Source organism: Myotis nattereri, assembly GCF_964212035.1.
Source record: "Myotis nattereri genome assembly, chromosome: 1".
Taxonomy (NCBI): Eukaryota; Metazoa; Chordata; class Mammalia; order Chiroptera; family Vespertilionidae; genus Myotis; species Myotis nattereri.
In genome coordinates this window covers 180,946,573-180,968,977 of record NC_138075.1, presented here as the reverse complement: position 1 = coordinate 180,968,977, position 22,405 = coordinate 180,946,573, and the positions used below count along the sequence as shown (strand labels likewise).

The 22,405-nt window shown below is 42.5% G+C and overlaps 1 protein-coding gene across 1 annotated transcript in view; it reads left to right on the top strand.

The window, feature by feature from the left end:
* Positions 1–22,405, top strand: part of FRAS1 (Fraser extracellular matrix complex subunit 1) — a gene marked incomplete at its 5' end in the record, with an annotated part of 444,917 nt that overhangs the window by 233,420 nt on the left and 189,092 nt on the right. Inside the window, 4 exons of the mRNA XM_081100823.1 lie at positions 1,019–1,159; positions 2,929–3,105; positions 16,545–16,685; positions 19,371–19,514. Coding sequence (XP_080956949.1) covers positions 1,019–1,159; positions 2,929–3,105; positions 16,545–16,685; positions 19,371–19,514 — 603 coding nt within the window. The remainder of the gene's footprint in view (positions 1–1,018; positions 1,160–2,928; positions 3,106–16,544; positions 16,686–19,370; positions 19,515–22,405) is intronic.

Here is a 22,405-nt window from a genome sequence, read left to right as displayed (position 1 = left end):
TGGAGAGAGAGCAGGGTGTGATCCGTAGCCTCCATGGTAGCTGTTGATTAGCCATTGCCTCTCTCTCTCTCCGGGCTTCGCCAGTAGCTGGCCTTCGTGGGGGCTGCTGATCAGCCCCACCTCTCTTATCAGGCCTAGAGATAGGCCCAGAGACGCTGACTGGCATAGAAACCGACCAATGAGAACCAAATCTGGGTGAACTGTGAGGAGCCAATGGCTGCCTAGGAGGCGGAGCTTTCGACGCTGATTAACATAGAAACTGACCAATCAGAACCAAATTGGCTGGCAGGAGAGGGCTGTTGGGGGCAAAATCAGGCTGGCAGAGGCAGTTAGGGGTGATCAGGCCAGCAGGGGAGAGCAGTTGGGGCAAGATCAGGCTGGCAGGGGAGGGAAGTTGGGGATGGGGTAAGATCAGGCTGGCAGGGGAGGGCCATTGGGGGCAAAATCAGGCTGGCAGGGGAGGACAGTTGGGGGCGAGATCAGGCTGGCAGGGGAGGACAGTTAGAGGCAATCAGGCAGGCAGGTAGGTGAGCAGTTAGGAGCCAGAGGTCCTAGATTGTGAGAGGGATATCCTAAACCAGCAGTCAGACATCCCCCAAGGAGTCTCTGATTGGAGAGGGTGCAGGCTGGGCTGAGGGACCCCCTCACCCCCTCTGTGCACAAATTTCATGACCAGGCCACTAGTGTTAAGAATACCTATCTCTTAATATTACTGTGAAGATTAAAAGTGGTAATGTGTATAAAACACTTAATACAAATACTAAATAAAGGATAACTAGTAGTAAGTATAGATATAAATAGGTATAGCATGGATAAAAGTGGGTAATTGGGCAATGTGGGCAGTTCTAGAGATATAATCACCCCCTAACACATCTTTTCTTTTGATTTAGTGTGAGAGCTAAAAAGAGATTGAGAGTGATGGAGGAGAGGGCTTCCCAGCACATACCGAACCCAGCCAAGAAGTGGGCTCTAAAGTCACTTGGGTCCCTTTGTGCTCATCTCTCACTCTCTTCCTCAGTATGTCATAACTCATGTGCCAGCTGCTCTGGACCCAGGGCCTCTCACTGTACAGCCTGCACCCACTCTCGGGCTCTGCGCCAAGGCCACTGCCTGCCCAACTGTGGAGTGGGCTTCTACCCCGACCACGGGATCTGCAAAGGTATCATTGGTGTCATCGTATTCTTAAGAGACTTTCCCATCTAAAAGGACTTAGATTTAAGTTACTATATTTTTATTGATTGATTTTAGAGAGAGAAAGGGAGAGAGAAACATTGATTTGTTGTTCCACTTATTTATGCATTCATTGGTTGATTTTTGTATATACCCTGACCGGGAATCTTATGCACAAATCCAGGGCCCTAACCAACTGAACTCCCTGACCAGGACCTAAGTTACTTTTCAGTTCAGCTTTTCCACTGGTATATCTTATATCAGTGATGGCGAACCTATGACACGCGTGTCAGAGGTGACACGCGAACTCATTTTTTTGGTTGATTTTTTTTTCTTAAATGGCATTTAAATATATAAAATAAATATCAAAAATATAAGTCTTTGTTTTACTATGGTTGCAAAGATCAAAAAATTTCTATATGTGACACGGCACCAGAGTTAAGTTAGGGTTTTTCAAAATGCTGACATATCGAGCTCCAAAGGTTCGCCATCACTGTCTTATATGGCAATATATACAGTATATGCTTTTTTTTCTTACCAAGAGATAATCTGAAAAATTACATTTCAATATCTGTGAAGACTCCCACAGGTTGATGATGTTTTTGGCCATCCTTCAGAGGAATGCCGTTTCCTTTGCCATGCGTTAGAACCATTCTCATTTCCTCGCTTTTCTATTCTTCTAGCATGGCTAATGTCTCCCTTAGTCTTCATTTTGCTTTTCCCTGAAGAAGCTCTTTTTGTTAATGATACTGCCGAGCGCACTGAGCGTCACCAGCACTGCCTCTGGGCTGAGGAAAATGGAAAATCTTAAATAGCTGTTTGCCAAGAAAGGCTTTGGGCTCCTTTGGAGGGCAGTAACATTTCAGCTTTTTGGAACTAGAGCGTTGGGAGCAAACACTTCAAATGAAATTAACTTATATTTATTTATGCACAGGGCACCTTAGAAAAGAGCTTCAGAATAGTTACAAGCAAAACGTTTTTAAAACAGGCAGCTGCAATAAATATTATGAAAAGGAGAATGTAGTGAGTCTTTTAAAGAACAGGAAAGCTAATTGTATAAAATGTGGGCCTGAGAGAACTCATGTACTCCATTTGGCTCTGATTTCTACCAGTAGCCAGGGAAAACAAGGAGCTGTGATGGATTATGAAATTATTGTGGCTGCTCAAAAGAGGCCTCTTCCTTGTTTATAAGAGCAGCCTTTTCTCTCATAAATTCTAAAGGGAATTTGTTGTCTGGACCCCTATATACTGGGTGATGAATAGCATAATGGACAATATCACAATGACCATGTTTGCAAAAAACACAGCAATAGCCTTTATGTGAATGCTTCTTAAAATCTTCAATAAAAACTGAAGACATAATGTTAAATCGCCATTCAGTAAATGTGTTTCTCTGGAGAACCAAGCCAATATTGTCCATTTTGCTGTTATTCTTGTGTTGTGTTTTGTTTTTCTTTTTAATCTAGCTAGGCAGCTCTTACAGGACCTGAGAGATATGACTAGTTAGTCTCACCCTCATTTTGCCTTTCGCAAGTATTATTATTATCACCTTGTGTTTTGGTATAGCACACTAGAAAAACAATATTCTGGAAGGATGTATCTGGTGAACTTAGCACACTAGAAAAACAATATTCTGGAAGGATGTATCTGGTGAACTTCTCTTAGTGGTTTTGATTTAATGATAGCCCCCCCCCCCCCATTGGTTGCAACCTATATATGACCCTGGGATTGTTTTCTGCATTCTTTTCCTTTTGGCAGCCTGTCATTCCTCTTGTCTGACTTGTGTGGGTCCAGAGCGCTCTCACTGTACCCAGTGCAAGAAGCCAGAGGAAGGACTGCAAGCCGAGCAGCTGTCTGGTGTGAACATCAGCTCGGGCGAGTGTCTGTCTCACTGTAGAGCCCAGTTTTACTTGGAGAACACTGGGCTGTGTGAAGGTGAGTGATCATGATTTGAGAAAACCTTAGGAACCTTCTGGCCTTACTACTTCAGAGATTCTGTGAGGTGAAGCCACAGCCAGGAAGTTCTGTGTTTTCATATAAGTACGGTTCTGGGATGCTCATGGATGAAGTAGAAGGCTGACATGCCAAAGAGGGCCCCACTGATATTCTCCTTGCCTTTGTGAGGAATAGATGATCTGAAAGAGCTGTTTCCTTTCACCCCACACTGTCCCCAAAGTTATACTCAGAAGTTCCAGACAGGAATTCTTTCAGAGGCCAGTATGAGGAGCTAAGAAAGAGTCAGTGCTCATGTAGAATTCCATTTATTATTTCTTCTAATTTGCTACTCGGAATATGAATTTGTTCCTTCAGGGCAAAATCTGGACTTCTGTCAAAATTTAGAAGTGATTCCTGTCATTGCCTTGGCATATCTATAGAAAATTGATGTCATCCTGAATAATTTGATTTAATAGCTAGGTCAACAATGAGTGGTTGAGGAGATAAAGGGGATATATATATATGTATGTGTATATATATATATATATATATACATATATATATATATATATACAGATATAATTTCCTACAAGAAGCTGCCTTGCTGTTGGAGAATTATTTGATTCTAAAGCTACCTGAAAAAAATTATTACTCATATTTCCCACTGTAAGCATAACATGTGTGTCATTAAATAAATTTTTGAATGTAAAAAAAGTATAAAAATAATCTGCCTACCACCTACCACCTAAGCCCACTTGCCTTTACCCTTTTGCTGTAATATACATGAAGATTTTTTTTCTCTGCATAGCTTCAAGTTTTTTGCAACATAACTCTATAAATATGCTGAAGATGCAGTTTTGTATCCTACAGGCCCATTTATTAATGTGGCTTCTCTTTCACATTGGAATACACTCTCACATGGCAATGCTGGATTTCAAGGTTAGGCTAAAAGATCTTGGATGCAGTGAGTCATAGGCATAGTAGGAAGTATGCAGATTGGAATGTAGAGACCCCAGGCAAGACACTTAAGCTCCATGAGCCTTTGCATTCACTGCATTAGAAGAGGGATAATTTTCTTTCACACTGGCATTTTACCAGGGCCGGAGGAGGTTCGGAGTGTGAAAGCGCTTGGTAAATTGGTAAAGCCCCCATGCTCAAATGGTATAACCTCAGCCATATACTCATGTGTTCAGGAACACTGTAGGGGTAACTTCCTGCTCCCTGGGAAGCACCAGGACCCCAGGGTGTTTACATTGATATCTAAAAATTGGGGGAAGGGTCACTACTCTCCCGACATCTGGGTTACTGCCCATGTATGCATTGCCCAAATTCTCTATGGTCCCTTACACTCCCCTGGCTCTGTTTCCACAGCACTTGAGAAATAGGAGGATCTTTGTTGCTGCTGAGAGAGCCAGTGCCTTCCAAAGCACGTCACCCAGCCTTCCCCTCGCATCCCAGAAGCAATGAAGAAATCTCCCCAAGCTGCTCCGCACAGTTAGCTGCTTTCTACAGTTTGCAGCACTATCATAAAAATGAAATGATTAACATTTTAAGTTATACTGTCAATAAAAATTATAGGGGCCAGGGTTATTCAGCCAGAAAATCATGTTACTGGTGATTTGGTACACAAATCATGAGCCAGGCACTGTGAAACATGCCATACTTGTTTACTCACTTGTCCTGACGCCAACCTTATGGGGTCAGTGGCACAATTAGAGGAGAAACCGAGGCTTGAGGAAGTTAAGGTCGTAACTTGCTCAAAGTCATGTAGCCAGGACAGAGTGGAGTCCAGTGGGACGTAAGTCATCCTGTCTCTAATTCCCATGCTCTAAACCAGGATGCTACTGTATTCATCAGTGAAGGGCAGAAGCACCGTGTGCTAAGGGTGCAGGATTGAGTCATTATAAATGAACAAAGGGGTGTTTTCTGGGAATTTCTTTATACAGACACTTTTTTAAAAAGAGGATTACATCTAATCCCTCTGGAATGGCTTCATTGTGTCCCGAGTGAAAGGACTAGATTGACCTTTTGAGTCCTTGTAGCCCCATGATTTCATGCTAGTTAATATAATATTATTAGGTATCACACATAGAGCTGTCTACTCTCATTTATTACCAAATCCCTGTGCAATCTCAGCTAGATAGATAGATTGTTGTACTCAATTTACAAGTGATGAGAATGTGGCAGAAAGAGGTTAATTGAGTTGCCCAAGATTTCATTGGGAAACTGAGTGCAAACACCAATTGTTTTGAACCCTGCCTGAGTAGCAAGTGTGTTGATTGATGTATTTCCTGTCACTCATCCTGTATCTCTGGAAACTGTTCTGCCTTCCCCAAATCTGTTCCATTTTCCATTCTGCCAGAGTGTGTCTGTGAAATCAGGCCCTGGGAGTGCTATGAGATTGCAAGGGGACTCTCCTCACACAGTCCCAGAAATGTCCTTGCCTCTTTGCAGAACATTTAGAAAGGCTGGAGGTGTGTGTGTGAGTGTGTGTGTGCGCACACCATTATGAATTTATTTTATAGTGCCTTTGATCTCGAGTGCTTTTCTAGAAAGAGGAGAAAAACAACTGTTTTCCAGAACTCTCCTTCTTCCCTTTTCTGAGACTATAGCATGGGGTGATCAGAATATCACTGCAGCTAATGAAAGTGAGAAGCAACTTACTTAGCCTCTGAAATGGTATCAGAATTATTATTATAAAAGTTTCTACTCCAAGCTACAAGACAAAATCAGGCATTATCTACTGAAAAATGAAGCAAAAATGTATTCAAGATATTAGACTAAAGTCCAAGTCTGTGATTGATGAATGAAAAAACATAAAATTAATAAGCAGTGACCAGAGAGAACACCGTGTTTTCCTAGCTGTAGGACATCTTTATTCATTTCTTCTACAAATGTTTGTGGAGTGCCTTCTGGGTGTCGGGCACTGTGGTACACTCATGAATGAGTCAGATGAAACTCCTGCTCTCATGGAATTTATATTCTGGTGAGAGAAATGGATAATAAAGAAATAAATGAATAACAAGAGCAGCAACAAAATCCATGGCTCACACTTGGCTACCGATCTATGCTCTAATGCCCACACAAAGTAATGGGGAAGGAGGGACGGAGTTGAGGTGGCCTCCAAGGTGGAAGTGCTATGGTGAGATGGGGACAGCCACCTTCAGGAGTTGGTCCTGTGTCTTTGGCTCATTCTCTGGAACTTGTGTACCTCAGAAGATGGGCTTTGACATTATGCTTCTTTTTCACATGGTCTCTAGTTTTCCAGCATGTGGCAAGATGTGCTAGTACAAAGGGGAGTCCATTACTAATTGTGAGATAATTTGGAAGTATTTGGTGGTTGACCAAATTTGTCCATGTTTATTAAATACTAGAGGCCCCGTGCACAGATTCGTGCACTGGTGGGGGGCTTGGCTTGTGGGGATTGGCCTACTGTGCGAGCGCCGTTCATCCTGGTGAGCTGAGCAGCTGTGGATCTGCCCCTTGAGCAGTTGCTCCTGCAGTGAGAACACCGCTCATCCCAGTCAGCTGGGTGACGTTCCCACTGTGGGAGCGCACTGACCACCAGGGGCAACTCCTATGTTGAGTGTCTGCCCTCTGGTGGTCAGTGAGCATCATAGTGATTGGCCATTCTGCCGTTTGGTTGCTGGGTATATATATATATATATTGGCATTTATAATTCATTAAAAGAAGAATTTTAATAATCTTACCTAGAGTAGATCTCACCTGTTTTAACTGATTATTCATTGGTATTGACAAATTCAAGTTAAAAGGGGAAAAAAAAGAAACACAGCCCAAGAAACACCCATCAGCCCTCTTGCCCAAACAAAACAAATTACAAATCAGTAAAATCCCATGCCCTCCAAAACAACATCAAAAATCCATCCCCACCAGTTCTCCATGCCCCTGGACGCTAGGCCTGGGCCCTAACAGAGGTGGGGGATGGACAAGATTGAGTACCTGGGTCTCCTGTCCCTGGGAGGCCTCTCCTCTCTCGCTGATGTTCTTGGCTTTAGTTCAGATTGCTCAACTCAGTCTCAGATTCTCCTTTCACTCTTGTTGAGGATTTTTTTTCTCTCGAAAAGGATTCAGTTATTTTGAAGATAGCTTTTCATTGAGCTTGTAGAGTGGAGCCTCTCATTAAAGTCTCCTGGGACTGTGTTCAGATGTGATTCAGATTTGGTAGGTCTGGGTGGTGTCTGTGTCTGCATTTGTGATGTGCTCCAGGTGAGGCTGTTGCTCCTGGTCCACTGACCAGAGTCTGAGGAAGGACAACCTCTAATGAAAGAAGATAAGCACATCACTTATCTCTGGCGTGCTGCTTCTTCTTCTTCTTCTTCTTCTTCTTCTTCTTCTTCTTCTTTTTTTAAATATATTTTATTGATTTTTTACAGAGACGAAGGGGAGGGATAGAGAGTTAGAAACATCAATGAGAGAGAAACATTGATCAGCTGCCTCCTGCACACTCCCCACTGGGTATGTGCCCGCAACCAAGGTACATGCCCTTGACCGGAATCGAACCTGGGACCCTTGAGTCCACACGCCGACGCTCTATCCACTGAGCCAAACTGGTTAGGGCTGGCATACTTCTTGTAACTAAAACTGTTTTGTGTTTTGTTTTTTTTTAATTCCAATTGTTATTTCTTCTCATTGCCAACAATATACATGCCACAGAAACTCTAAAAAGTACAGATAAGAAACTAATCTATTACCAAGTTACCCAGATTTAGCAAATAAAAATACAGAATTATGAAATAAAAATGCAGGGTGAAGCAAAAGTATGTTTATAGTTGTTTGTATGAAAAAGAATACAATAATTAATAAATAATAATACAGTAATAAACTCTGTTTCATGTACTCACAGCTACCAACCTACTTTTTCCCCACCCTGTATTTTGCAAATAAAAAACATAATTTTTTTAGTATAAGTATTTCCCAAATATTGCCTGAGATATTCTAAAATATTATTTGTTGTTTACCTGAAATTCAAATTTAACTAGGTATTTTTATTTTATCTGTAAATCCTACCTATGATCCTGGTATCTCATAGAGGACATAGTTGCTTACAAAATATTTTCTTCTTTCCAAACCCAGATGCCTTGTTCTTCATTTCACACTAGAGTTTTACAATTTAATTTCGGGCCAGGCCATCTCAATTAATGATGCGGTTCAATCACCATGTCCACAATTGGCAATGGTGACCAGGAAGGGATATGAACATGATCAGGATGATTAGTTTGGCCATGTAATTGCCTTGATTCTGTGGCAAATTAATGATGGATTCTTTCAATTCCCAAACAGTTCAGCAAGAGGTTGAAAATGATATACTTTTAAATTACAAGCTTTGTGTTAAAAATGAACTCTCTACTACGATAATGAATTCAACTTACACTTTTTCTAATGTATTATGTCAGGAGCAACTGCTTTAAAGAAAAAATGCGGAGGTAGCAAACACCCCAGTGGCCACCATCCCCCACACCAGCAGCCTTTTCATTATATGCATGGCATTTGGTCAGGTAAACATCAGGGAAATTTTTGCAACTAAATTTTTTCAAGCCTCCTTCTTCAGTCTTGAACATAGTATTGCCTTCTTAAGCTGGGTGTTACTGCATGGGGCAAAATTGCACAAAATTAATACCAGTTTGATATCAATAGTTAAAGCTTTTCAACTTTCTTGAGATATAATTGACACATGACATTGTTTTGGTGTAAGGTGTACAACATAATGATTTGATATATGGATATATTGGGAAATGATCCCCACAATAAGTTCAGGTGATATTCATTACCATATAGTTACACTTTTTTTTGGTGTGTGTGATGAGAACTTATAAGATTTATTCTCTAAACAACTTTTTAATATACAACATGGTATTTTTAGCTATTGTCACCATGCTGTCCATTACATCCCCAGGAATTGTTTATCTTATGATTGGAAGTTTGTACCTTTGGACCACCGTCACTCATTTTCTCTGCTCCCCTCCCCATCCCCCATCCCAATCACTAGTCTGTTCTCTGAACCTTATCATTCAGCCGCCATAGCTCTTGCTTGTCTCTCAAACATTTGTGATCACCCAAGCTACTTTCTTTGTTCTCAGTGGCTCCCGATAGTTGAGGATATGCCAAGACCTGTCAGTGTCCCAAAGGAGAGGAAGCTAGGCAGCCCCTTGATGCAGGCTGATTGAAAGCCGGGTCACCAGGCAGCAGCTTATAAGTATGTAAAAACATCTCTTTTGGGGGAACACTGAGAGATGGGTGTTTATGTTCGCTCTTTTGGGGGAAACACTGTGAGATGTTTATGTTCACTCCCTCTGAGCCCAGGAGGGATAGCTGGTTTGCTATAGTCCTGTTGAACCCAGGAACTCCAAGCCCTGCTGGCCACCAGAGCCAGGCTATCAAGGGTGTATCCTTTGGGTGGCAGCAGCAGCAAAAGTCAGGCATCAGCCATGTGCACAAACTCTTTCCAGGGAGACACCAGTGACCTGGAGCAGGGTAGAGGGAGAGGATGAATCAGTGTCTGCCAGCCTCCCAGGTCTCGGAAGACATCACAGACAGTCTTGTTAAATTAGAAGTATGACCTTCAGGCTACAGCTTTTAAGAAATGCAGACATGTCTCTTTCAGGGGAAGTCTGGGAGATGGGCGTTTCTGATTGCTGCCTCTGTTCTGAGCTTGGGGAACAACTTCCACAAGTCTTTGCACGTCATTAAGAGCTGCTTCTTCTGTATAGTCTGATGGATCTTGTGGGAGCAAGGCCGCATTGGCTTTCAGCCCTATAGTTTTGGGGACCCATCCCTCAGATAGAAATCCTAAAAGTTGGGGCACTAGATGTTGAGAAGCTGGGAGTGGGGAGTTCCCTGGCATTGTCTGTTGCTGTTCTGGGGGTAGGGTAGATGGCGACAGTGCCTCAGCCTTTCCTACCCAGGTTGATAAGGGTTTTTTCTCTTTTGCTGATGCATAGTAGGAGTTGCTCTGCTAGTTGCTGGATTCTTTCAGAGGGAATCGTTCCATTTGTGTCTGTGGGAGGAAGTGAGCTCAGGAGCCTGCTGTCACCATCGTGGATGGGAACACCAATTTTGTTTTTAAATAACACATTCACCAATTATTTTGGTCAATTAATTAACTTGCTTCAGATAAATGGGAAGAAACAAAGTATACTGTGAGTATTTTGATCTATTTAGCTGTTGCTAAGATTCACCAAAGGCCTTAAGGCAAAGAGTTTTAATTAAAGAAATAAATGGGCAGGAGTCTGCCTGCTCAACTTAAGAGTATGTTACTATTTATGAAGTTGGGGTTCCCTTGAATTAATTTAATAAAAGACGCGGCTTCTATATTAAGCAGTACTTTTTAATGTAGGCCCCAGAGTGCTGGCATAAGCTCTCCAAACACATGCCTTCTGGTAATGTTCAATCCTCTTCACTTCCTCCTCCTTGCTTCTGCAGCTTGGGTGTACTCAGCTTTAGGGATAGAAAGATGAAAAGGATACAGACCATGCCTTAAGGAAGCACGATCAAATAGAGGAGGCTGACATCTGAACAAGTAATTAAAAGAACATGCAGCATGCTGGAATGGCAGTAGGGGCAAGGTACAGAAAGAGCCCAAACAAAGGACTCTGTCTGGCGGACAGTGTATCATCAGGCTGTCTGTGGAAGGATTGATGGGAGCTCACCAGGGGAAAAGGAGGGAAAGGACATTCTAGGCCAAGGAAACAGCGAGGACAAAGGCATGGTGTGTTTGGAGAAGGGCAGTGTATTTGGTATTCCTGCAGTGTAAAGGCCAAAGCAGTGAATTGTGGGGACTGGCACTGGAGATGTGGGGTGAGTCATGTCATGAAGTGCTTAATACACTGGGCTAAGGAGCTTAGAGTTGACACTATTGGAAAACCATGAAAAGATCTTAAGAAGGGGAATAATATAGTCAATTGGCATTTTATAAAGTTCTACCTGATGGTTGTATGGCAGGTAAGTGTGAAAACAGAGTGGGGCTGGTTAGGAAGCTTTGGCACTTATCATACCATGAGTGAGGGACCAGAGGATGGTGAGGTTGAGCTAGATGTAACAGAGATTTAAGAAGTAAAAATCAATGTATCTTGGATTTGTTGTAGTGATGGAGAAGTAGAAGTCTAAGATTTCAGCACGAGTTGCTTGGTGAATGGTGGGGCTACCAAGTGAGGCAGAGAATACAAAAGAGAGACCAAGTAGGGGAGAGGATGTGGGGTTGGAGGTGGCTGATAAGTACAGTTTTTGAGAGAAGAGATGTAATATAATTTACACGAAGTAGGTATCGACCAAGCTTGGAAGTGGTAATGAGTAGTATTTTAGAAATTTGGAGTGTGAGGTACTGATGAAACACCATGTGAAAATATCCCTTAGGCAGTTAGATTTATGTGATTGGAGTTCAGAGTAAAAGTCAGAGCTGTACACATAAATTTAGGAGTCACCGGCATGTAGGGCATCATTAAAGCTGTGAATTAGTTTGCCAGAGAATGAGAAGAAAAAGGGCAGAGGGTGCAATTTTGGGAAGCTCTAATATTCATGACATAAATAGAGAAAGGCTAAAAAGAAATGATCAAAGAAATAGGAGAATTAGAAGAGTTTACTGCCAATATTTCCATGGAAAAGATGTGATTTTTACTCTTAAGGCATTCCCAATATACTTAGGTGAAATCATGTTCATTAATAAGGAATAGGAGGGTGAAGGGAAGAGGGAAACTGATTTTATTTGACTTCACTCATTTCAATTTTCATTTCTTATGACAGTACTCATACCATATATCATAGAGGATTTTCATATTTACATCATAATTTGGGAGAGGCCTACCTCAAAAATTGTTTTGACATGAAAAGCCAGGAAATCTTATATGATATAAAAATACGCATGCTGGACTACTCTTTATATCATTAAAAGGGAAAAAAATAAGTAGTGGTGCTTGCTGTCTGAAATTTAAATAGAAAATTGAGCAAATCAAAAATGATAATATTTGTCTTAGGTAATTTTTTTTTTTTTTTTTTACCAGAGTCAGGTCAACTGGACTTTACAACCATCTAAGGGACACTTTTAGTACTTAAGCAGCTCAGTTCTGCTTCTGCAGAAATATACTTAGCCATCAACTGGAAAGCTACTCTCTAAAAATGTAGTAGTATGTGGAGAAATAATTCATAGACCTTTCCAATCCTTTCCATATATACTATGTAATGAAGTTACTCTTCCTTGAAGGATCTTAGACTTCACACCAGAACGCTGGCTATGAAATCAGCATCCACGGAATGATCAGGCCTCATAAAAGTCAGTGAGATGGTCTGGACATTTCCACCAGCAGCACAGAGTTGAAGTTTTATAAGATTGTGGTAAAGATGCAGATGCGATTGCCTGTCTTTACAGAAATAGAGCATGATAGAGAAAAAGGCACTTTGAGATGATGGTCACCTTTTCCCTCTGTGCCACATGGCAGTTTAACTAGCTGATTTCCCACTTGGCTCTTGAGCAGTTCCAGTGAAGGTAGTTCTGAAGGCTGCCATGGTGATCTGTTCATTGGGGCGTATTTCTTTAAGGTCTAGTTAGTGGCAAAGGGACTTTCCCCTGGAATTTTTGGTCCATTGCCTTTCAATTCCTTGGTCCGTTTTGCTTTCCTTATATAATTCAGTAATATCTTTATTCACATTGAGTCAGGTTATCACATTGACTTTGTGACCAAATGGAATGATATAAAATATGCTGTGTGCTCATAATGCATTGATTCATATTTCCCTAGTTTTCAATTCCACAATGAGATGCTTTGATTTATTATTTATTAGGGTAGTATAACAGGAAGAACTAGGAATTTTAACAATCTTTTAAAGCCTAGTACAAACATATTGGCATTATTGAAGGAATATTTAAATAGAAAATATTATATTGCTTCTAATTGCTTCCTCCAGATCATCCTGGAAACTCAGTGTCAACAATATAATTTAGCTGTTACTGACATATTGCCAACTAACTTTCCACTGCATGCTGCTTCATTTGTGTTAAATGTGTCTTAAATAATGGGCTAATGTGTATCCTTTTAAATAATATTTGCTTAAATGTCAGTTTACCTGTTTGTCTTTTTTTAAAATATGTTTTTATTGATTTCAGAGAGGAAGGGAGAGTGAGAGAGAGAGAGAACTATCAATGTTGAGAGAGAATCATTGATCTACTGCCTCCTGCATGCCCTCCACTGAGGATCAAGCCTACAATCTGAGCATATGCCAGGATGGGAATCAAACCATGACCTCCTGGTTCATAGGTCAACGCTCACTACAGAGCCACACCAGCTGGACTACCTGTTTGTCTTTTAAAGAAGAAATATTTTTATAGTGATTCTGAAAATACTTAGGAAGAAAATTTCTAATTGTGACTTGTGCTAATAGAGCTATTAACAAAGGTCATCTAGGAAAAAAAAAGAAGTTATTTTAAATTGTGGTTCCAGCTCTGTTTTTCATATAGTAATAAAAACTGTTAAATAAATATAAAGCTCTACAGCATATTCAGGGATAATTCTATATAATAAAGAGGTAATATGCAAATTGACTGTCACATCCTCGCACAAAGATGACCGCCCCCATGTAGGCACAAGATGGCCAGCAAGGGAGGGTAGTTGGGGGTGACCAGGCCTGCAGGGGAGGGCAGTTGGGGGCAACCAGGCCTGCAGGGGAGGGCAGTTGGGGGCAACCAGGCCTGCAAGGGAGAGCAGTTGGGAGTGACTGGGCCAGCAGGGAAGGGCAATTCGGGGCAATCGGACCGGCAGGGGAGGGAAGTTGGGGGCAATTGGGCCGGCAGGCGAGCAGTTAGGCGTCAATTAGGCTGGCAGGGGAGTGGTTAGGGGGCAATCAGGCAGGCAGGCAGGGGAATGGTTGGGAGCCAGCAGTCCCGGATTGTGAGGGGGATGTCCGACTGCCGACAGGGATTGGGCCTAAACCGGCAGTCAGACATCCCCTGAGGGGTCCCAGATTGGAGAGGGTGCAGGCTGAGCTGACAGATACCCTCCCCCCCATGCATGAATTTTGTGCACCGGGCCTCTAGTAATTAAAATATTTATCAAACAGAGAGGTAAGGGTACTGCCCTGTAAGAATGGGCTCTGGCCTTGTGTCAGGAACAGGGCCCTCAGTGCTCCTTGTACAGGCGTTAACCCTTTAGGTGATGGGTTATTGATGAGTCAAGGTGCTAGGCTGGAGCCACAGCTGCAGGGGAGCATTGGAAGGCTTAGGAAAGCAGCCATAGAGCAGCCATATAACAATAGTTTAATACTGTAACAGCCAGCACTGCTGGGCCAGGACAGCATGGCTTATTTCAGCCCCATGTACATCCAAGATTGTAGGTGACATTTTTGTTGGGGATTTGTTGAAGACTGCAGTAGTATAAAATCACATCCCACTCTTCCAAGCTGTTCGTCTGTAAGTCTTCTGGGTATTTCCTAGAGGACTCAGAGTGGTATCGCTGAGTTGGTGGATCTTGTCCATTGGACAGAACATGCCCTGAAATGCATGGGGTCATCTATATGGGTAAGAGCCAGTTCTTGTCTTGCTATTATATCCCCAGCACCTAGACTTTCTTGACAGATAATCTGTATATATAAAAGTGTAATATGCAAATTGACTGGATGGCAGAACGACCAGTCGGCTATGATGCGCACTGACCACCAGGGGGCAGACACTCAATGAAGGAGCTGCCACCACTCCGCAGGCCCCGATCAGGCCAATCTCTCGGTCCCTGTCCCTGGCCGACAGGCTCTAATCAACCAATGGGGAACAGGGAACCTGGGTGGGTGGCAGTGGATGCGGGCGGCACTAGGGCCCTCACCGCCCCACCGGTCACCCCACACACAAAGGGCAACCATGGTGGTGGTGGTAGGGGGCAGGACTGGCTGCTGGCAGCTGAGGAAGATTGGCCCTGATTGCAGGCCAGGCCTAGGAACCCTACCTGTGCATAAATTTCATGCACCACGCCTTTAGTCAGGAATGAATAAATGATTGGAGGTGAATATCAGGCTATTTTCGTATTCAGATTTGGTAAGGCTAACAGATTAGCACACAGTTGCTATTGGAAATACAGTTTGTTAGTCACATTCCGCAGAGGAGAGGGCACATTACCCCATGGAGGGGCCACACAGGGAAGCACCTGAGCCGGTCAGGAGGCGAGGGAGTGAGGAGGAAACATAGGCAAGAGCCTTTATTTAGGTTTCACTGGGAAAGAATAAGTGAGGCAGGGTAAACAGGCTTAGGAGTGGCTAGTCTGAATAATTCCAGCGGGCTCCAAGTGTAGGGCTGCCTGGCACCCAGCATTTGAGTGATTAGGACCAAGGGATAGTTATGATCCTCAGACAAGGTGATGGGGGTCTGGACTTTGGACTGATTAGTAGGCAGATGAAAGGCGTGCTCACAGGCTAGTCACCTACCAGCTCTAAAAAGTGTCTAGCCCTGAAAGGGGCAGTCTCTCCAGGATCAATAGGGCCCCTGATATCAAAGCATGAGAAACACAGAAAATTAAAAAAAAAGCATCATTAAGACACTGGCCACACTTGGGAAATGTTGCAAATATTCCTTTTATCCTTAAAAGTCTGATGTAGGCAAGCCGAGATGTTTTCTTTCTCTTTGCTTTCCACATTTCTTTTTAAACCTACGAGTACTTGTGTAAAAGTGTTTACTGGTAATAATTATAGCTAAGATGTATTAAACCCTTACTCTATGTTTAGCACTAGCATAAGAACTTGACATGCATCAACCCATTTAGTGTCCACAACATCCCATGCAGAGTGTATAGTTCATGTTCTCATTGTGTGTATGAGGAAGTAGGAGCCTTGAGAAATTACATAACTTATCAAGGTCACATAGAGTGTCTATGTGACACTCGTATTCTCTGTGCTGTTCTGTCCCCCATTCATTTTATTCCAGATATTTGCTTGTGTGTCTGTTGATGTGGCTAGTTTCGACAGTGCAAAATGTTGGCCAGTTCTTCTCACCTGTGTGGTGCCGTCAGAGAGGGGGCACCACATAAACCTTTGGGGGATCCGCGAGTAAAGCTTCCATCACCGTTCTCTTTAATTTTTGAGCAGCCTGATCAGCAGCTCATTGTCTGGTGATGGTGGAGGAGCTGTTCTGGGGGAAGGAAGACCTCTTTTATGACTTCCTGCTCTTTACTTGACATTCTCTGAGAATGGGAACTTGGGAAGAAAGAAATGTGTGACTCTGCAAATAGTTATTTCTGCTTTGTGGCATTTGTGCCTTATTTAACCTGAGAGCCACAGATGCTTGCTTCGCAGCACATGGCCTTTAGAAAGAAGTGTGTGAGATGTGTCCTTGGGAAACTGAAATGAATGTGCAGAATGTGTTTCAACCCAGGAGTGCTAACGGGAGAGACAGAGCACCCACACTTGTCGTATGGCGACTTTCCTGATTGTCTGTTCTGCTTTGTCTTCCCAGCTTGTCACCAATCCTGTTTCGGGTGTGCAGGGCAGAGCCCGCACAACTGCACAGCCTGCTGGCCTTCCCATGTGCTGATGGAGGGGCAGTGCCTCTCCCAGTGCCCGGATGGGTACTTTAACCAGGAAGGCAGCTGTACAGGTGAGTGTGTGACATGCTGGGGTATATTCCCTGTACCCCTGTTTTGTCTTCATAATGCGGCCAGACACTGTAATTAGAAACATTGTCATACCCATGGGACTAAGGGCTGGGTTGTAAGTCCCTATCTAGAACTTGTAGGAGTAAAGGGAACAAGAGAAATTCAGTTCTTCCAATAAGGAAGCATGGAGGAAGTGACGAATTAGAACCACCTTACCCTGCGCATACAGTGAGGGATGGGTGTGACGGCAGGCTCCAAGGCATCTGTGTAGGACTGGGCATTGGGTGTGACCTCTGCACTTCTCAGCCCCACTTCCCCTGGCTATAGCCTAATAAAGCAAAGGCAAGGGTGGTGGTGGTGGTGGTGGACATATGTAATACTCTCAGCAATAAAGAATTTTTAAGAATAAAATAAAGCAAAGGGAGAGGTATTTATTTTTTTCCTTGACAGGTCCGTCCCATATGTGTTTTTTGTTTGTTTGTTTGTTTTTTAAAGAGACCATCCCATATGTTTTTAAGAGCACTTTCATGTCTCAGTGACAGAGAGTCTAGAAATTACTAGTTGAGATTAGTGTGGGGATTTTATTGGAATTGACAAAATGCGAAAATGTAAGCACCTCATTGTAGCATTGTGTTTTCTTGTATCTACAGGGGGAAAAGAAGACTAAACACATTCTATCATGATGACTGTTTTATTTCTAATAATAGACTTGTTGACACCAGCTTATAGGGAAAAGCCCACTGTTATGAAATTGTATTACATGTATTTCTAGAGTCGGAAAGCATGTAGTAAATTTGTAAAATATTTTAAAGATAAATTAATACTTGTTAGATTCCTCTAGCCTCAAACTCCAAAGAGGAAATTTAATGTGAACACCGATTTAGATGATTGAAGATCAATATGATATTTCTTCTGAAATTTTCTTCTTCCAAGTACCTTTTTAATCTCTCCGGGCCCCTGATGGGTTGCTTTCCTTTAAACTCTCTGTCATGCTCAGAGGGGAGTATTTCTGGTTTGTCATTGGTGGTGTCCTTGAAAACCATTGTCTGTCCTGCACTTTCACACTAGCCCAGTGGTTTGTGTGTGTGAAGTGGTTTGGGGAGTAAAGTCTGAGTAGCTCTGACTCCTCTCTGCCTGTGCCTCTGCCTGCTTGAAGCCAGTGGGTGGATGGTACCACAAGCGCCAGGGCCACCAGGTCACTGGAAATATTCTGGTGGGGAGGCAACTCGGCAGGTGGAAACCATCTTGAGAACACTAGTATCTCTGGGATGGGCGTTTTCAAAGTTCAGAGCCTCAGGAATGTAGAAGGGGTGCTGTTTACGCAAGCCTAATCAGCACTTCATTTTCTTGCTTGCTTGAGAATATATATATATATATATATATATATATATATATATATATATATATATAATCTGGAAACTGCAGGACATATATATATATCCTTATCTTCTTTTGGTCTCTTGCCAGAAGAAGTGAGAAGCAGGTGATTTTATTTGAAATACATGCCTTTGCTTTTCACCAGCTCTGTGCCAGAAGGGAATTCTTTGTCATCAGTTCCAGCAAGTGCTACCCAGCTCCCCTCCTCTTGGAACCAGACATGCTTAGACCTCCTGGTCCTTGGCAGAGAGATCCTCACATCTCCTTCTCTGTGCTCACTCCTGCTGCTGCCTTGGCAGTGCGCACGCAGCTGCAGCTGCAACCTGCTTTTATTCCTTGCCATCCTTATCTTTATTGCCCACACCTACTGTGATTCACTTGGTTTTCTTCCAGTGTAGCGCCTTTTGTGAATTTGGTGTTTTTTTCTGGGGAAAACATAACTTTGGCATGATTTTGTCTAAGGAATTGAACTTCAAACGCAGCTCATGATAACCTCCAGAAAGAGGGCTTTTTCTGTTCTCTGTTCTTTAATGGAGTATTGCTACTAAAACAGGCATCCAAGTTGTGCCACCTGACTCTAGTGAGAAGGTTCAGTATCCATTGTGGTAGAAGGTTTCCCCTTTGCCTGTCAGGAGTTTGTGGGAAGCAAAGTCTCCCTCTTTTCTCCGCCTTGCTGCCTTTGAATCTGGATGTTTTGGGGCGGGGGAGTCTTACCACTCACTTTTCTGTTTTGTCACTTTGATCTTCACTTCCTTATTTCCGTAGATGGGATGGTCATGCTGGCCCCCTTGAAATGTGTGGCCAGTTACTCGAATTTTTATGGTTCTAGATTCCATGTTCTATTCATGGATGGCATTTTCATTGACTCAAAGAATGCATTCTCTTGGTCAGACCTAAGGATACATCAGGTTTGATCAGGAATCTTCAAAAAATGAGTACTGTTGCCTGAACAGTGTTGCTCGGTGGTTGAGCATCGACCTATGAACCAGGAGGTCCCAGTCAGGGCACAAGCACAAGTTTCTGGCTTGATCCCCAGTAGGGGGCTGCATCATTGATGTTTCTCTCTCTCTCTCTCTCTCTCTCTCTCTCTCTCTCTCTCTCTCTCTCTCCCTCTCCCTCTCCCTCTCCCTCTCCCTCTCCCTCTCTCTTCTTCTCTCTGAAATTAGTAAAAAATATATTTAGAAAAAGAAAGAAAAGATGAGCAGTATTTGAGTTCTGTTCTGAATATAATTTGTGGAGTTCATAAAATATTTCATGTGTTTACATGCTGAGCTGCTAATTCCCATCCTCATTCTTGTTTTACCCCCTAGAATGCCACCCTACCTGCAGGCAGTGCCATGGCCCATCCGAATCTGACTGCATTTCCTGTCACCCTCATGTCACGATTAATGGTGGAAACTGCAGGACCAGCTGCAAGGAAGAGCAGTACCTCAACCTCATGGGGTACTGTGCTGGTGAGTGATACCTCCTCAGAGTCTCAGAACCACTGCCAAAGGCTGACCATTCTTCATTTCAAGCTTTAAAGGCCCTTGTACCTGTTTATCAGCTGAGGAAGAGCTCTTTTCTCAGGAGACATTTATTTCATGTCTGGGAACTCATTTCACTGCTTCCTATCAGACATTTAGTAAATAATAGTGGATTCAAATGGAATCTTCTAATAATACTCTTGCAATTTTTGAAAGAACTTAGAATCTCAGATGAATGAAGATTGGAGTCATGATAATATCATCTATGCACGTGGCACACTTTGGCTTACAATAGCAAAATGTATTTTCAACACAATCTCACTGAAGACTGCCTTCCTCTTGTCTACACTATCTCCTGGCTCTTGCTATGGGGAACCTTTGCCATCAGCTCCAGCACCAAAATTTAGAGAAATTAACACAAAAGCAAATCAGTTGCCTCAGGAGTTGGGTTTATTCCTCCTCATTTAGAACCCAGATCTCAAAAAGAAATAAGTTAGGAGAGCAGCATGAAGTTTGGATAATGATGAAAGAGCCATACAGTGTTTGTGGTCATCCATTCATTCATGTAGCAAGTATCTTTGAAAGTCCACTAATGGCCAGATGCTCAGAATACAAAAAACTTTTTAAAAAAATGCCGAATAAGACAACGACTCTGTTCCCAAAGAGCTAATAGTCTGGAAAAAGTAAATTATAGGCTAGTGGGTCATTATTTATTTCCTGACCCACTTTTCTCAATTTAGGAGAAATGTGAAGAGATTTGCTTGTGCAGCTGTTGTTTCAGCTCTGAAGGGCTTGCCTGAGAGGCATTTTGGGATGCTACTGGGCAAGTGGAAAGATGAGAAAGCCAGAATCAGGTTGGATGCATGCTAGAGGGACTGACTTGGCTGTAGGGCTTGTCCCTGGACAGTAGGAGGTATGGCTGAGTGTCTAGATTATAAGATGAACAGGCACATTGAGTCTGGGACAGCACTGATATTTCAGTTGTCAAGTTTGATGATGAGGGCACAGCAAGTCAAGGGTAGTGCTTTAAGTATAGCCGATGGTGCCAGGGTCCTGGGGATTCCTTCCTTTTTGCACCATGACCTTTGCTATAGACATTGGGGTCCAAAGCCTAGATCCTAGAGGGACTGAACTGTGAAGAGCAAAGTTGCAACCAAAAATGCTGGAATTTAGGGCAAAAACCAGTTGTTATATAAGTTCAGAGAAGAGAGAAGAAAAAGATATGGAAGGCATTGTGAAGGAGATGGGACCTAAAATTCTTCCTGAAGAATAGCTAGGATTACATTAGACAGAGGGAGGTCAGGCAGACTTTCTGAGTGTGGTTCCACCAGGATACAGGCACAGTGGAAGAGCATGTGGGCTGTTCACGACCAGTGAGATCCAACTTGGCTGAAGAACATGGTTTGTAGTAAGGCATAGTAGATGAAACAGTTGGGAAATTTAAGTTGGAACTGAAGTATAGAAACCCAGAATTTCAGGCCAAAAAAATTAGATGGAATTTTGTGGGCAATACAGTCATGAGAGTTTTAGAGAGGTCAGTGATTTGACTAAAATGGTGTGTTATGGGCAGGAAACGTGCATGCTGTGTGGGAGTTAGACTGGAGCAAGGCAAGATGAGAGTCAGAGAGAGGCATTAGAAGGCAGGATCTTCATTATGCTTTTCTATTTCCAACCTATTCGGTGTGTGCACCTTGAAATTTTTATGCTGGGGAAATTTTAAAAATAAATGTTTATATAAGGAGATTGGAAACATTTAATTTTTAATGAACTTTGTTTTCTCCAATGTCCAGAGCTCTCTTTGAGAGTAAATTAGGAGTACATTAATTTTTTAAGGTTAATAGGGGACCATTAGAATAAAGAATCATAGCCCTGGCCAGCTTTGCTCAATGGTTGGAGCATCAGCCTGTGAACTAAAGGGTCTTGGGTTTGATTCCGGTCAAGGGCATGTACCTGGGTTGCAGATTCCCCACCCCCATTGGGGTCATTTGGGAAGCAACCAATTGATATGGCTCTCTCACATCTGTTTCTCTCTCTTTCTCACCCTCTCCCTGTTCCTTCCACTTTCTCTAAAATCAATGGAAAAAAATACCCTCTAGAGAGGATTAAAAAAAACAACCAACAATGAATAAAGAATCATGGGACTAGGCTATATGACTCTAGAAATACCTATCCCTAGAAGAGCAGGTCCCACTAAAATAGCTAGAAGAGACAAACCTTGGCTGTCCTTGGCATTAGGCATATTGAGTATTGGTTTTAAATAAGATAGCCATTGTCCAGTGCTTGGATATCCTTTGTTGAATAGAGACAGGTGTATGAGTGTCTAGTATAGAAAAATTTGACCAGCAATTTCAATTGTTCATCCTTCAGAGAAGTGTATTGATTTCAAAGTTTACTTTTTCAATAAATATGTATCATTTCCAAACAACTCCCATTTCTCTCTGTAGCATTGTAATGCATTTCTTCATTTACTGCTTAATCAAATATTTATTAAGCACACGCTTCATGCCAGGCACAGTGCTTGGCTCTAGGGATACAGAGATGGATAAGATATAATGCTTGCATTCAAGAAACATAGAGTGTAAGAAGGAAGGGGGTGTGTGTTGAATATGATATTGCTGTGGATATGAGATAAGCCTGTGGGACAGGAGTCCAACTCAGACCAGAGTGTGTGTGTGTGTGTGTGTGTGTGTGTGTGTGTGTGTGTGTGTGTATAGAGTGGATATAGAAAGCTTCCTAGAACATTTCATAACTGAGATCATTTTTAAATATTGAGAGGGGTTTGGAGATTTAGAAGGAAGAGCATCCCAGAAAATGGTCCAAAGAATATTATCTATTCAGGCACCAACCAAGAGTTAAGTAAAATGCCGGCCCCTAGCATG